Source organism: Triturus cristatus, chromosome 7 (assembly GCF_964204655.1).
Source record: "Triturus cristatus chromosome 7, aTriCri1.1, whole genome shotgun sequence".
NCBI lineage: Eukaryota > Metazoa > Chordata > Amphibia > Caudata > Salamandridae > Triturus > Triturus cristatus.
The window spans coordinates 943,781,338-943,797,142 of record NC_140590.1 but is presented as its reverse complement, the minus strand read 5'-3'; the positions used below and the strand labels follow the sequence as shown (position 1 = coordinate 943,797,142).

The 15,805-nt window shown below is 40.9% G+C and overlaps 1 protein-coding gene across 4 annotated transcripts in view; it reads right to left on the bottom strand.

The window, feature by feature from the left end:
- The window catches only part of CNOT6 (CCR4-NOT transcription complex subunit 6), a 355,968-nt gene that overhangs the window by 273,081 nt on the left and 67,082 nt on the right, over window positions 1–15,805 (bottom strand). For all 4 annotated transcript variants that reach the window (XM_085617934.1, XM_085617932.1, XM_085617935.1 and 1 more), the window contains exon 3: window positions 1,619–1,805. In XM_085617934.1, coding sequence (XP_085474060.1) covers window positions 1,619–1,805 — 187 coding nt within the window. The remainder of the gene's footprint in view (window positions 1–1,618; window positions 1,806–15,805) is intronic.

Genomic DNA, 15,805 nt, shown 5'->3' with positions numbered 1-15,805 from the left:
AAACCATGCCAAAATAATTCCTGTGTACTTTTGTTACACCAGACTTCTGTTTCTCAGTTTAGCGGACATACAGGGAATGCTTCAAATTGAATTTTAGTCTTGGATGGGGGAGGACACACAACCATACATTAGAGCCCAAGTTAAATGTGGTTGAAGACTTCTGCCAGCTTCAAAATTCCCAAAGTGGGTAGAGTTGGCACCGGGCGCTTCTACCCCATTGCTTGGGGCATGCTCCGCACTCATTCACACCCACTAGCTCACGCCAGGCATGTCGCCAAGTCCAGGCACCAACTTCACAAATCCAAATCGACCCAGGAAGAACAGAATAGGACTGGACCTGCTGTCTGTAACTTCAAGCTAGCCCTGATGGCCAGGAACTATTAATTTTTGTACCCAGGACAAAGACGTGGACTCCGAGGTTAATAGGCTGACCTCATGCTATAGGGACACAATCTACAATAGACTTTTTCCTTCAACTGCCCAGCTGATCAGTGCTAACTCGACCTGAACCCTACTGTTTAACTCTGCCTGACACCCTGTGAATCTCCAAGTGCCTGCCGGAGATCCTGGGGGACTTTAGAGATGTACTGTTGTGGCGGATTGGAGCTTAAAGGAGTAAGCAGGTAAAATCTTTGACCAGAACACCTGGTTCGTGTGCCCGAGCCATACTCGATCGCAGCCAGCCTCAATATGCACCTAGGTCCCGGTCTACCAAGAATACTGATGATCAGTGGCGCTTTGTGCTTCTTGCCACTATTTCTACTTAAAACGTTGAAAAATCATATATCTGGTTTATCATTGTCATTTTGGAGTGATTTGGTTTCTTACATTTTACTCAATGTTTTTAAATTTGGTTGGGATTTTTTTTTTCTTCCATTTTGCCTTACTACTGTTTTTGAGCAGCAAATAATGTATAAATTCCCTTAAGGTAAGCCGATCTGCTCTCTGCCATAGATACCAGGTGGTTGAGCTCAGGTTAATTTAGTGACTGAGGGTTCACCCTAACAAAAGTTGGGATTATTCCTCCAAATGTGTCATCACCCACCCCATTAATACAGTTTATTACAGTGGTGCTAAGCCTTTTTCTAGCCTTGACTTATAACTCAATGAGCATATTTATTAAGAGCAAAGGGAAAACAAATTAAAAACTAAGTCAAAGTGAACATTCAATTTCCAGGTTCCACTCCTAGAATATACTTTGTATGCGGTGTATGGAAAGAGGTCTGCAAAAGAAGGAATCAAAGTTTGGATCTGTAAACGAAAAAAACCTTGGTACTTCTCAGAAGGATTAAAGTTTTCCCTCCTCTCTGCCCACTTTTTCAAAAAGGCATCTACAGGTGAATCAATTTGTGTGCACTATACAAGCCTTTCATTTTAACTTGGGGCAGAAATGTTAACTTAAAAATTTAAGCCAACAGACTGAAGTGAGTCAAATTGCATAACCACACTTCCAAAACTGCCCATGAAAGTTTTAGATTTACTACTCACCCAAACACATCACAGTACACATGTATCTATTACAAGGATTATAAACCTTGAAATCTTTCTAATCAGACAGTGATTGGTCACATTTTAACGATCATTTCAAATAACCATCTTTAATTTAAATACTGCATACCTGAGAGACACAACGTTTCCAAGCTCGGCTGGTAAGTTTCGTATTTTATTAGAAGAGAGATCCAGATATACAAGGTTGTGAAGCTTAGCAATGTCTGGAGGAATATGTGATAAGGAGTTGTCGCTGAGATGTAATGCGGTCAAATGGTGCAGGGACCATAAAGACGAACTTAAACTTCTGACTCTTCCTGCAATGCAAAAGTGGAAAATTTAGTTAATGTCGGTTTTAACGTTCATTTTCCAAGCAAATATTTGAGAACAATAAGTGAGACATTTGAAGACTGCAGTGATTATGTTCGGAAAGACAACTAACGTTCCTAAGCTACACAGAAGTAGTTTTCTATGGAAGTACCAGTAGAATTTGTCAAATATTAAAGTACAGTGGTAATTGTACCATGCACCTAGGAGACCACCTAAATATTACTTCACAACACATTTTTGCTTTGTTAAAATACTCTGAAGAATAACACAATTTACAGACTAGAATTTTCATACCAAGGGTAAACTAATGTTTAATTAACAAACTATGCTGTAAGTCAATTTGATTTCTCTAGGCAGTAGGCTTCGAATATGCCCCTAAAGCCACTTCTTATACGACAGTGATGGATAAAACAAGGTGTGAAGGACACTTTTTAATCTGGAAACATGGCTGCTAGAAACAAACATGTGAGTGAATACTGAGGTGTATCCTTAAATAAAAATCTCTGCACTATCAGACCCCCCCCCAATGCCATGTCACTCCGCAGAATATAGTCCCATGTCGAGGGCAACCTGGTCATCAACAATCAGTAATTCAATTACTCAAGCAGCACACTTTGCCCAAGGTTGAAAATCCTCTGCTCACGCCCAAGAGAGGTTCTAGATTGAAGATTTCAGGTAAACAGTTGGATTCTGGTCCATGCTTGAACCACAGCCTGGGCCACAGACAGGGGACGGTATGGTAGTTCTTGCCCACATTTGCAATCCTCTTGCATCTACACAACATTCAATGCCATCCCACAAATCACTAAATGGAAGAATGAAGGAAACCACAACAGTGGAAAGGTGAACAAGAACAGTACGAGAATCTAGGAACTTTAGCATGGAGTTACAAGAAGTGTCTCAAAAGGCTCCACAACACCTATCTTGCTGCTACTCTCACCTCTTATTACTCTATCCAGGGCACACAACATAACCTTTCTTTCTGGTACATAATACCATTTCCAGAACTTTATCTTGCTGCTGCAGTCAGGTCATTGGCCAGCTAGCGGTTTGGATCCCTTAGCAAATATATATTTGAATAATCCAACCCCTGAACAGGCATGTGGAATTCCTATAGCCCGACGCCCGGGACATATTGTTTGGAGTCAAGGGCAACAAGTGTTCATGTGTATTTTGTTCTTGGGACATGTAGGCCCAACCCCCTACAGCACAAACCCTTTGGATGCCAGTTTACAGTTACACATTATAGATCCCGGAAAGGAATTGCCTGCAGTTAAGGTAATATTTGTGTCCAGGTGTTAATGCTGTTCAAACTTGTACTTCTGGTTCAATAATGCAAAGGCTTTATTATTAGGTTGAGCGCTATAAGTAAATGTTGTAAGCTCAGACTGCACTACTAACAGTGGTTCCAGTAAAAAAGCGTGTACACACGTTTTCAATGTTTAGCAATATGAGGCTATGTATACTGCTCCCAGAATGCTCTGTCATAGATGCAAAAATTTGCAGAAGCTTGAAAGCAAGATTGATTATGTTTTGCTTTTAAAATAAAATGATCACAAAAAAAATCAAAAAAAAAAAAAAAAAAACAACATTTCACTATACTACTGCCAAATTTTAGGTACCATTTCTTTGCAACAGCAATGTGTTGATGTATACTAGCATTTTCAAAAAATATTCATAATGGACAATTAGTGTGACCAGTTTTAATAAGATTATAGGAAACAAAAATAAACAAGCATTGGTAAAGCCAGTAGGTCTGAAATTGTTGGTCAGCCTTTTGGTTCTGTCACTGCATAACTTATTTTGACATGGTTTTCGTAAAATCTTATTGGTGTGGGAGCCGGGCCCTCATTATTATAACAAACATTGGCAAAAGCAAAACTAGTTTTGGTCTCAAAAAGCACACATTGCTACAGTAGTTGCTTTTGAGCAAAACAAGTGTTGATGTGCTCCTTATGAAAGAACAGAATGTGGTCACTCATAGTGAAGCAGAGAAATGGAGATAGAGAATTTTAATAAACACAACGGTCATGTTTAACGCCAAGCCTAATTAGGGGCCCAATTATTAAATAAAGTCTCAAAAGTGCACCCATGTCCTTGCATTAAGTGCAGATATACTACTTTTGTGAATTCACACAAATTTACACAAGTAGGCCAAGACATAGTACTCCTAGAAAATATTTGTGAACTGCATTTCAGATTGAGCAAATATCCAGTTGTAGGTTTGCTCATGCGAAAATCAGAGTGTTTGCTAGTTCACTTTCCCTCCAACCACTTTTCCAAGTCCTTTAAGAAGTTTTAGGTCTGCCATTGTCAGGTGTAAATTTCCAACCTTTCTCAGTATGGCAAAAGATTAGAGAAGAGTTGTTGAAAACCCTTAAAACATGCAAGTTAGTAGGTTTGCACAGACTCAAAAGGGCATTCTAAACCTGGAACTGTTGCTTACCATTACCTTCATCTGCGGAAACGTGGCAACATAAGGGAATTGCTAGTATTCAAACCCTACTATGGAAGGAGCCCTGGCATAATTAGGGAGGCTATTTCAATATATATATATATATATATATATATATATATATATATATATATATATAACGCTCCAAAGTTCCACAAGATGAACAAAGGACCAGCTTAGATTTTAATCCCAATTCGGATTTATTGGTGCAGAACAGACGCGTTTCAGCCGTAGCTTTCGTCAGTGTCGGCTCGCGTTCAGAAACGGAAATTGATTTATATCTTATTCTGTAAACATAAACGAGGGACCAATTCAATATAACTTTGGTCGCCATCTTTAAACATGCAAAAAGACATTTCATTCATGTTATACGTTCCTTATAATCAAATTAAACACTTAATTCATTCAATTCTTTAGCTCTAAATTGCATGTTTGACAATTCATCAATTCATTGTCAATGAGGCATCTCATTATCATCATATACCAAAAAGTATAAAGCCCTGGATGGGCATAACCCAAAATTACATGTTCACAATATCATTGGTGCACTTTAAACGAGATCTCATTACATCATTAATCACATTTATACAAGTTTTACAGTTCTTCCTTAACTTCTATTCAGCTCAAATGTGGGAACACAGTGACAAAATAGTTTCTCATAAATGGGTAATTAGCTCCTCCCCTGAATTCAGTCCCTCGGGTGTTTTGGTTTGGAGTTCAATAATATACCTGGATTCCAGGCGCCTCAGAGCTTTTTCCCTATCTCCACCGCTAATATCTTTAGGTATGCAATCCAGACTGAAAAAATTGAGGAGAGTTCTATCACTATTGTGGTGAGAGGCAAAATGTCGTGCAACAGGGTAATTGACATCTCTATTTGCGATTGCCCTTTGATGCTCTAGGATGCGCATCTTAACCGCATTTACCGTACTACCTATATAACGGTAATTGCAGGGGCATTCGAGGCAATATACCACAAAAGGTGTAGTACAAGTCATGAACTTAGTAATCTTTTTTGGAATTTTACATCCCGGAATAGTGTACATGAAAGTTTTTCTACTTGCCTGGCACGCCTTACATTTCCCGCAGGGAAATGAACCTTGAAGGTCCCTCAGTCCCAAAGTGGAAACAGATGGTTTTTTTAGATGACTCTGTACTAGTAGATCTTTTAGGGATCTTGATTTCCTAAAAGTAATCTGAGGATAATTAGTCAGAGAACTACCTATAGTAGTGTCCATTTTAAGAATCCTCCAATGCCTTCGTAATATCGACCTTATCCTCATAGCTGATGAAGAATAAGTGGTAATTAACCTTAGGCTTCCTGCCTCATCTTTCTTCTTGAGACTGTCTTTTAACAAGGTTAATCTTGTCACTTCCTTGACTTTCAATTGTGCCTCATTCAATACCTTTTGTGAATATCCTCTAGCTTTAAAGCGTCTAACGCTGTCATTAGCTGCTTGATCAAAATCCTCATCCATTGAGCAATTCCTTTTTATTCGTAGCAATTCGCCATACGGAATGCTACTTATCAGGTTTCTCGGATGGCTACTCCCGCCATGCAAAATAGAGTTGCCTGCTGTGGTCTTTCTGTACAACGATGTCTGAATCATACCTGCTTTTACAAAGACTTTTATGTCTAGAAAATGTATTTCCTTATCACTCATTTCATGGGTGAATCGCAAGTTAAAGTTGTTTACATTGAGAGCAGTAATATATTCTTCTGCTGATTGTTTGGACCCCTTCCAAATAACGAAGAGGTCGTCAATGTAACGACGCCAGCAGACAACTTGATCCACCCAATTGCTGTTGTCATCTGCCCAGGCTACCTGCTTCTCCCACCAGCCTACGAAAAGATTAGCATAGCTGGGGGCGAAGCAGGTGCCCATTGCAGTACCCATTGTCTGTCGATACCTCTGATCTTGGAAAACAAAGAGGTTATTGTTCAAGCAAAAAGCAATAAACTCCAGTAACATTTCATTGTGATCTAGAAACCTCGCTGGTCGTTGCCCTAAGAAGAATTTTACAGCCATCAGACCATCCTGATGTTTTATGCTCGTATACAAATTACAAACATCCATAGTTATCATCAGAAAATCATTTTCCCATGTAATGCCCTGCATCGGTTTCAGAAAGTCCTTAGTGTCCTTCGTGTAAGAACTTGTCTGAACAACCAAAGGTGCTAAGAAATGATCAATAAATTTGGACATGTTCTCAGTCAAACCTCCAATAGAGGACACTATTGGCCTTCCAGGTGGATTCACAGTGTCTTTGTGCACCTTCGGTAAGTGATAAAATGTAGGCATCTTTGGATTTTTGTTTTGTAAAAACAATAATTCTTCCCTGGACAACGTTCCTCTTTTGAACCACTTTTGAATCAAATTGGCATAGTTCTGAATGCTGATCTTATATTCTCCTTCAGTTGTTAGGGCATAATTGGCTTCATCCTGTAATTGACGGAGAGCTTCTTTGCAATAACCTGTGTAAGTCTGTATGATAACATTACCGCCCTGGTCTGAAGGTTTTATGATTATAGAGGCATCCTGTTGTAAGTTATGTATTGCCTTTCTTTGGTTCAAGGATAAGTTCCATTGTCGTTGATTTTTGCTTTTACAACTTCCCTCTCTGTTTCTGAGTTCTTTAAGGTCCTGAATTACTGATTCCGAGAATATATCAATGGCATCCGTAGGTAATTGTGGAAGGAAACGTGAGGGTGGCCTGAAGGGGGTTTTTTCCCCCCAACTTGGATTATTCCCATCTCAGTTGCACGTTGTCGATCATCCTTTATTTGTGGTAACTGGGAGCCGCTTTCTTCACCCAGCTCCTCCAAAATTGCCAATGTTTCCAAATCGCGAACACTCATTTCACATGGCTCTGTTGTTACAAGCCGTCTCCCTTTTTGGATCGTTTCGCTTTGTTGAGCAGGATCTTTTTGTTTGAAAAATTTCATTAGTTTTAATTTCCGTACGAATTTAAATAAGTCTATTCGCGTTTGGGTATATTCATAGCAGCTGGTGGGACAAAAAGTTAAACCAAGTTTGAGTACCTTTTCTTCTTCCGTACTCGAGGTCCTTGGTGAAAGATTAATAATATTCAGATCGTCTTCTATTTCCGATTGTATCGTCCCCTTCGGTTCCTGGCGCCTCTTGCTCCAGCTCTTGTGTTTTCTTCCACCCCTCCTTTGGATGCGTTTGTGCTTGCAGATTGTTCCGGGGGACGACCTTTCCCCCCTCTTAGCCAGGATTGCCTGATAAGATCGAACTCCTCGTGAAAAGAAGGTTGCTGAGTTTGTCGAGGTGCGATACCGGAGCCTTCTTCTTCCGATTGCTCCGCGCTGGTCACCTCAGATTCCGAAGTGACTGTGGCCTCGATCGGTTTGCCCGCCTGTGCTCTCAGGTTTCGACGGGGTGCATCAAACCTCCTGGCGAAGGTTACAATCCTTCCTTTTTCATAATCTTGGGCATCCCGGTCAAATTTTTGTTTCCTTAGTTGTATCTTTTTCTCATAGGTGGCTAGTCTTTTTTTCATCTGCTCCTTCTCTTCATCATGTTTTACTTGTTCCGTTGACTCCAGGATTGTTTTCTCCAAGGACTCGATATCCCTCAATGCTTTCTCACGGTCCTTCCATGCATATTTTATTAACATTTTCAGCATGCCTTCTGATGTATGGGCTGTGAATTCCGCCCACTCAGTCAATAAATCCGGGTCCGGATTCTCATAGGATGGTATCGTGTATATACGAAGACCTCGCGGAACTCTTCTGGCATCGACATAGTGTTTGGCCAAACTTCTCCAAGAAAAAGCAGTCGACGCCGTGTCTGTGCAAAAATGATTTTAATGTCAGCTGAAAATGCTAGACGCGTTTCGCCTGTCCTGCAGGCTTGTTGACTAGCAAATTGATAAAGTTTTCGTGACTATTTAACACTGTGAATGTGATCAAGTCACATGGTGAAACTACAACAATAGAACAATAGAACTGGACAACAGACTCGTAGTTGGAAAGGTGCATCATTCCATTCGGAAAATCCCAAATCGTAAATAAACACAGTACATTAAAGCTGTTGAAAAATAAACATCAATGACCTTTGCGTGTTTTTAAAATTAAATATGTGCATAAGCACGACCAGTGTTTTGTTCACAAAAAACAACTTAACTTCACACTCTAGTGGTGCCGTTGCTGATTGTTCGCCCATTACTATCGACCATATAAATACGCGATAGACCTGAGTTTCATGGGCATTGAATTGATCAAGTGATCAGATATTCAAAACATCTATTAAGCCTAAAATAAGCTAGTATACAATTTTGAACACACAAACATGAGAGTGCCGCCCAAGTGGGCAAAATGCACACCAAAATTTATGCACGCCGGTCTGTATATAACACTCATTGTCCAAAATAAGTGACCAAATCAAAACAAAATTGTAAAATAAAACCCTAAAACCATAAAATATAAAGACCGAGAGGAGCCTACAAATGTGTATGTAAGTCTTCTTCCATGTTAAGGCCATTCGGAGTTTTGGTATTTAATCTAATGATATAGCAAGACTCTAACTTGCGTAATTTCTTCTCACGATTCCCACCCCGACTGCTCATTGGGACAGCATCTATGACAAAATAGGACAAGCCCTCAGCAAGCCTGTTGTGGTACTTGTCAAAATGGCGGGCCACGGGGTAGGTTTTATCCCCATTTTTAATGGCCCGTAAATGCTGCAGCACTCTCTTGTGGACAGGCAAGATGGTAGAACCTACGTACTTTAAGCCACATGGGCATTGTAGCACGTAAATTGCATATTCCGTCTTGCACGAGTATTGGCCCTTGATTTGTTGTATCTCCTTATGAGAAAAACCTGCTGGAAAGCAGGTAGTATTTTTCCCAAATGCACATGCCTTACATTTAAGACATTTGATGAACCCATCCCTTCTGCTTAACCATAGGCTAGACGGTTTCTTTTGAGTGCTGCTCGGTAGCATGTTCCTGACAAGAGCTTGCTGTAGAGATCTTGCTTTTCTAAAAGTGAATTGGGGCCTCCTTTGTACAAGTTTACCCAGCACAGGATCACTGCGAATAATGTGCCAGTGTCTGTTAAAAATGGTCCTTAATTCATCCTGTTGTTTATTGTAGGTTGTGATAAATCTACATTGATTAGAAATCGGATTGTGAGACATTGGTGTGCTTTTTGACTTTATTAAAAAGTAAATGTTCTCTATTGGTCTTTTTGACTTTTAGGACCGCTTGATTCAAGCATCCTTCAGAGTATCCTCTAGCTCGAAAGCGGGATTTGAGACATAAAAGCCCTTTATCCAAATCATGCTCACTACTACAGTTTCGCATAGCTCTGAGACATTCCCCATAGGGAATGCTCTTTACTAGTTTAGCCGGATGAAAACTTGTGGCGTGTAATAACGTATTCCCATCCGTAGGCTTCCGATACAGTTTGGTTTGTAATTTGCCTTCACTTACAAAGACCGTTAGGTCCAGAAAATTAATTTCAGAAGCACTAAATGGTACTTGTTAGTTTCAGGTTCAAATCATTCGTTTGCAATTCTTTGACAAAGTCCTGTGCACTCTTCATTGTACCCTTCCAAATAATAAAAAGGTCATCGATGTAACGACTCCAGTGCATGACATTGCTTTGCCACTCTGTATGCCAACGCGTTTGGACCACCTGCTCCTCCCACCAGCCCATATGCAAATTAGCATAGCTGGGGGCGAAGCAGGTGCCCATCGCCGTCCCGCATATCTGATGGTACAGCTCCCCATTGAACAAAAAGAAATGACAAGTGGCTCTCCCATCATTTATCTTAGACACGAGTGATTTTACGCAAGGTATATGATGTCCCTTGGGAGTCTGATTTCCTGTTGATAACCATTGATGCAACGACTCTGTATACTAGCATACGCCACAAGGATGGTATCAATGCATGTAAATATTTTTTGGGTACCCGTCCGGCAAAATACTGGCACCATACACAAATGCTACTCAAGATGATCACCATCTGTCTAGAGAATAATTTCTTTTTGTTCAATGGGGAGCTGTACCATCAGATATGCGGAACGGCGATGGGCACCTGCTTCGCCCCCAGCTATGCTAATTTGCATATGGGCTGGTGGGAGGAGCAGGTGGTCCAAACGCGTTGGCATACAGAGTGGCAAAGCAATGTCATGCACTGGAGTCGTTACATCGATGACCTTTTTATTATTTGGAAGGGTACAATGAAGAGTGCACAGGACTTTGTCAAAGAATTGCAAACGAATGATTTGAACCTGAAACTAACAAGTACCATTAGTGCTTCTGCAATTAATTTTCTGGACCTAACGGTCTTTGTAAGTGAAGGCAAATTACAAACCAAACTGTATCGGAAGCCTACGGATGGGAATACGTTATTACACGCCACAAGTTTTCATTCGGCTAAACTAGTAAAGAGCATTCCCTATGGGGAATGTCTCAGAGCTATGCGAAACTGTAGTAGTGAGCATGATTTGGATAAAGAGCTTTTATGTCTCAAATCCCGCTTTCGAGCTAGAGGATACTCTGAAGGATGCTTGAATCAAGCTGTCCTAAAAGTCAAAAAGACCAATAGAGAACATTTACTTTTTAATAAAGTCAAAAAGCACACCAATGTCTCACAATCCGATTCTAATCAATGTAGATTTATCACAACCTACAATAAACAACAGGATGAATTAAGGACCATTTTTAACAGACACTGGCACATTATTCGCAGTGATCCTGTGCTGGGTAAACTTGTACAAAGGAGGCCCCAATTCACTTTTAGAAAAGCAAGATCTCTACAGCAAGCTCTTGTCAGGAACATGCTACCGAGCAGCACTCAAAAGAAACCGTCTAGCCTATGGTTAAGCAGAAGGGATGGGTTCATCAAATGTCTTAAATGTAAGGCATGTGCATTTGGGAAAAATACTACCTGCTTTCCAGCAGGTTTTTCTCATAAGGAGATACAACAAATCAAGGGCCAATACTCGTGCAAGACGGAATATGCAATTTACGTGCTACAATGCCCATGTGGCTTAAAGTACGTAGGTTCTACCATCTTGCCTGTCCACAAGAGAGTGCTGCAGCATTTACGGGACATTAAAAATGGGGATAAAACCTACCCCGTGGCCCGCTATTTTGACAAGTACCACAACAGGCTTGCTGAGGGCTTGTCCTATTTTGTCATAGATGCCGTCCCAATGAGCAGTCGGGGTGGGAATCGTGAGAAGAAATTACGCAAGTTAGAGTCTTGCTATATCATTAGATTAAATACCAAAACTCCGAATGGCCTTAACATGGAAGAAGACTTACATACACATTTGTAGGCTCCTCTCGCTCTTTATATTTTATGGTTTTAGGGTTTTATTTTACAATTTTGTTTTGATTTGGTCACTTATTTTGGACAATGAGTGTTATATACAGACCGGCGTGCATAAATTGGTGTGCATTTTGCCCACTTGGGCGGCACTCATGTTTGTTTGTGTGTTCAAAATTGTATACTAGCTTATTTTAGGTTTAATAGATGTTTTGAATATCTGATCACTTGATCAATTCAATGTCAATGCCCATGAAACTCCGGTCTATCGCGTATTTATATGGTCGATAGTAATGGGCGAACAATCAGCAACGGCACCACTAGAGTGTGAAGTTAAGTTGTTTTTTGTGAACAAAACACTGGTCGTGCTTATGCACATATTGAATTTAATTTTAAAAACACGCAAAGGTCATTGATGTTGTTTATTTTTCAACAGCTTTAATGTACTGTGTTTTACGATTTGGGATTTTCCGAATGGAATGATGCACCTTTCCAACTACGAGTCTGTTGTCCAGTTCTATTGTTGTAGTTTCACCATGTGACTTGATCACATTCACAGTGTTAAATAGTCACGAAAACTTTATCAATTTGCTAGTCAACAAGCCTGCAGGACAGGCGAAACGCGTCTAGCATTTTCAGCTGACATTAAAATCATTTTTGCACAGACACGGCGTCGACTGCTTTTTCTTGGAGAAGTTTGGCCAATTATTGGGACCGTGTTTGGGAGGTCCTTTGTCGACACGCCCTTTGTTCTGGAGGCAACGGGTGCTCCCAGTCACTTGTGGAACATATATATATATACACACACACATAGTCCAGAGTTTGCAGGCTTCACACGTAGCTCCTGACCAAGAGGGCGTCCTGCAAGCCAGAGCCCACTTTCTGGCGAAACATGAAACACCAAAACTCCCTCACAGATAAGAAAGAGTGCGGCACAGCTCCGGGGTCAATTCAAGCGGCTTTATTTTTCTTTTTGCGCGTGGTTAAAAAGGACCATGCAAAACGCTTTGGCAGACGCGTTTCAGCTTAGTGTAGCTTTCTTCAGTGCCTCGTTCTGACGGCTCCTCATTTTCTATGGGGGTCTGCTGGTATTTAGATGATTTCGTGACCACTCCCAGTGAGTTAATTACTTGCCCCTCCTTCGTCTTAAAGTCAACCAGGCACCTCGCACACCTCGATACCACACAGCGGCATGCTGGTACTTGCAGTCATATTGTGGATGTCAATTCAGTAATTGTGCAATCCAAAGCACCAAGTGATGCCCCAATCCATGTTGGCTAATGACCGCTGTACCGTCACCATTAGCTGGACGAGTTAAATTCACTTGTTTGTCCCCTTATCAGGCAATAGATATTGCCTCCTCTTTCCCCGGGCCGAAGTGACGCCAAATAGCAATAACATCAGCTGGGGGGGGCGGCGTGTTGCAGTTTTATACAAAGTCCAGAGTTTGCAGGCTTCACACGTAGCTCGTGACCAAGAGGGCGTCCCGCAAGCCAGAGCCCACTTTCTGGCAAAACATGAAACACCAAAACTCCCTCACAGATAAGAAAGAGTGCGGCACAGCTCCGGGGTCAATTCAAGCGGCTTTATTTTTCTTTTTGCGCGTGGTTAAAAGGACCATGCAAAACGCTTTGGCAGATGCGTTGTAGTGTAGCTTTCTTCAGTGCCTCGTTCTGACGGCTCCTAATTTTCTATTGGGGTCTGCTGGTATTTAGATGATTTCGTGACCACTCCCAGTGAGTTAATTACTTGCCCCTCCTTCGTCTTAAAGTCAACCAGGCACCTCGCGCACCTCGATACCACACAGCGGCATGCCGGTACTTGCAGTCATATTGTGGATGTCCTTTTAACCACGCGCAAAAAGAAAAATAAAGCCGCTTGAATTGACCCCGGAGCTGTGCCGCACTCTTATCTGTGAGGGAGTTTTGGTGTTATAATATACATATACACATACATGCATACACATACATGCATATTACCTAGTTATAGTTAGGACCTATTTTCCATAGGAAATCCGCAACATTCCATTTCCAAACTTATGGCCAGCTCCGGTCCGCTCCTATCCTCAAAATTTCATGGTGATTTGTCAAGCGGGGGACGAGAAAAAAGGGGGGTCCCAAAGCACGTTTTCCACATGCATTTTCCCATAGGACCGGTTGGCGCAGCTACAGCCCGAAGTGCTGAACGGAATTACACCAAATTTGGCAAGGAGGTAGTCCTCAGTTCGGACTCCTGCCTTTTGCTTAAATGGTGTAAATCCGTTCAGTAGTTCCTGAGAGAATCAAAAGTAAAATAACATATATCTGGGCGGAGCCTAACCACACATCTCATCGTGAGATCTGATTGGCTGTCAGCACTTCATCCAAGAAGTGTTGGCAGCCATCTTGGGACCAATATACATGATAGCACCGCATTAAAAAGCATTGCAGTAAATAGAAGGTTTTAGAACTTTAGTTACATTATAAATCATTTGTTAATGGTACCATACTCATTTTAGGAATTGTGGTGAGTTCTAAGGTGATTTTACCATGTGAAAAAGCCTTCTGCTGTGATATCATGAATCATGTTTGAGAGAAAACTATTTTCTCTTGCTTTTCCCACAGAGGTTTGGAAGGTGATCTATAAGCTAAACTGAGAGCATATTTTCTGTAAATTCACTTTATCTTTCTCAGTCATGTGAGAATGAATTCTGACATTCTCAGTAAAACATGTACATCCAACAAGGGCAGAGACTGTCAGTTGATTCCTTTGTGTTCTACTGCAGCTTCCCAGAGTGTTCTAAAGAACAACTAGAGCGCCAACAGTCCTACTTATGACAAACGTATGTCACACCTGAAGCCATCTTGGTTGGAATAAAGTGGTAACTCTTAAAACATTTAATTTAAAAAGGAACAAAACGAGGGGGTTCATTTTGCCATAGAAAGTAGGATTAGTGCCTCAGAAAGAAAAATTAGGGCACTTTTTGGCTTCTCAAATCCTCTTCTATTTCATTAACAAATTCTGACATGCAGACTGAAACATGCACTTTGAATACCAGCAGCAGACTTCCCCTGGTGAGCAGTAGCTTTACTACAGTGATCTAATGAGCAACTAGAGTGCTAACATTCTGAATTTATGGCAAATGTGTGACACATCTGAATGCCTTCTTGATGGAATCAAAGTAAAAAACTGAAAGTATTTCCTACTGAGGAGACTGCAGTAAATGAGGAAATTAGGAAACTTCATAACAAATAAATCTCTCAAGATGGCCACCAGAGACAAAAGAGCCCAAATGCAGCACAAATATCACCCAGATGTAGCCCACATGTAATGACAGAAGTGTGCAAAACACTTATTTCTTGTGTATTTGCAGTTTTATATAGTGCCGACTTGTCAGGTATTGGAGTGCTTTACATGAGCATTGGTTACATCACACAAGATCAAATTCATTTTGGTTGTAGACATGGGGAGACTAAGTGATTTGACCAGAATCACAGAATGTTGAGCTGAAGCAGAAACTCCAACCTATTTCCCCAGTTAGAAAGTCTGCAGCTCTGGAAGTAACACCACATCCTCTCCCCTAGGTGCAACATTTAATCAAGTAGTCAACTGGATAAAAAAAAACAAAGATTACAAATAATTTAAAAGTTCTTTGTCGTGATTTGAAAACTCAGAAAATATGTCCTCATTTTAGTTTTTTAGAGCACTAACCATAATTTTGATGCAAATAAGACCCTCTCATAGATGTAATTTCTAAAGGAAATGCTCTAGGTATTACAGTTTTGATTACATCAAGATGACGTCAGGCATTCCACACTTTTGTAATAAATATAGAATGTTAGCAATCTAGTTGTTCATTGGGATACTGTTGAGAGGCAGAGGCCAGGGGCACGGACTCTGAAAATTGAAGGCAGGTAGGAGAGTGCAGATGCAACAATTTGACCACACTGGGCAGGCAGGAAGGGCAGTGGCAGCACAACAGACTATGGAGGGCAGTGGAAAGGGGGGCAGGGGCAACAAACCAACAATACAGGACTGGCAAGAGGCTGTGTCAATATAATAGACCATTTTGGGCAAGAAGAGGCAGTGGTAGTACAACCATACATGCCAACAGACCCGTTTCAGCCAGGAAACATCCAATGTTTTTAAGCTCAAATGGGCTTTATTTGATCTGTCTCCTGTCTACAATCTCCTCTTTTTAAATGTAACTCAAAGGGGAAAATCAATACCCCAGTTTGTTTTCCA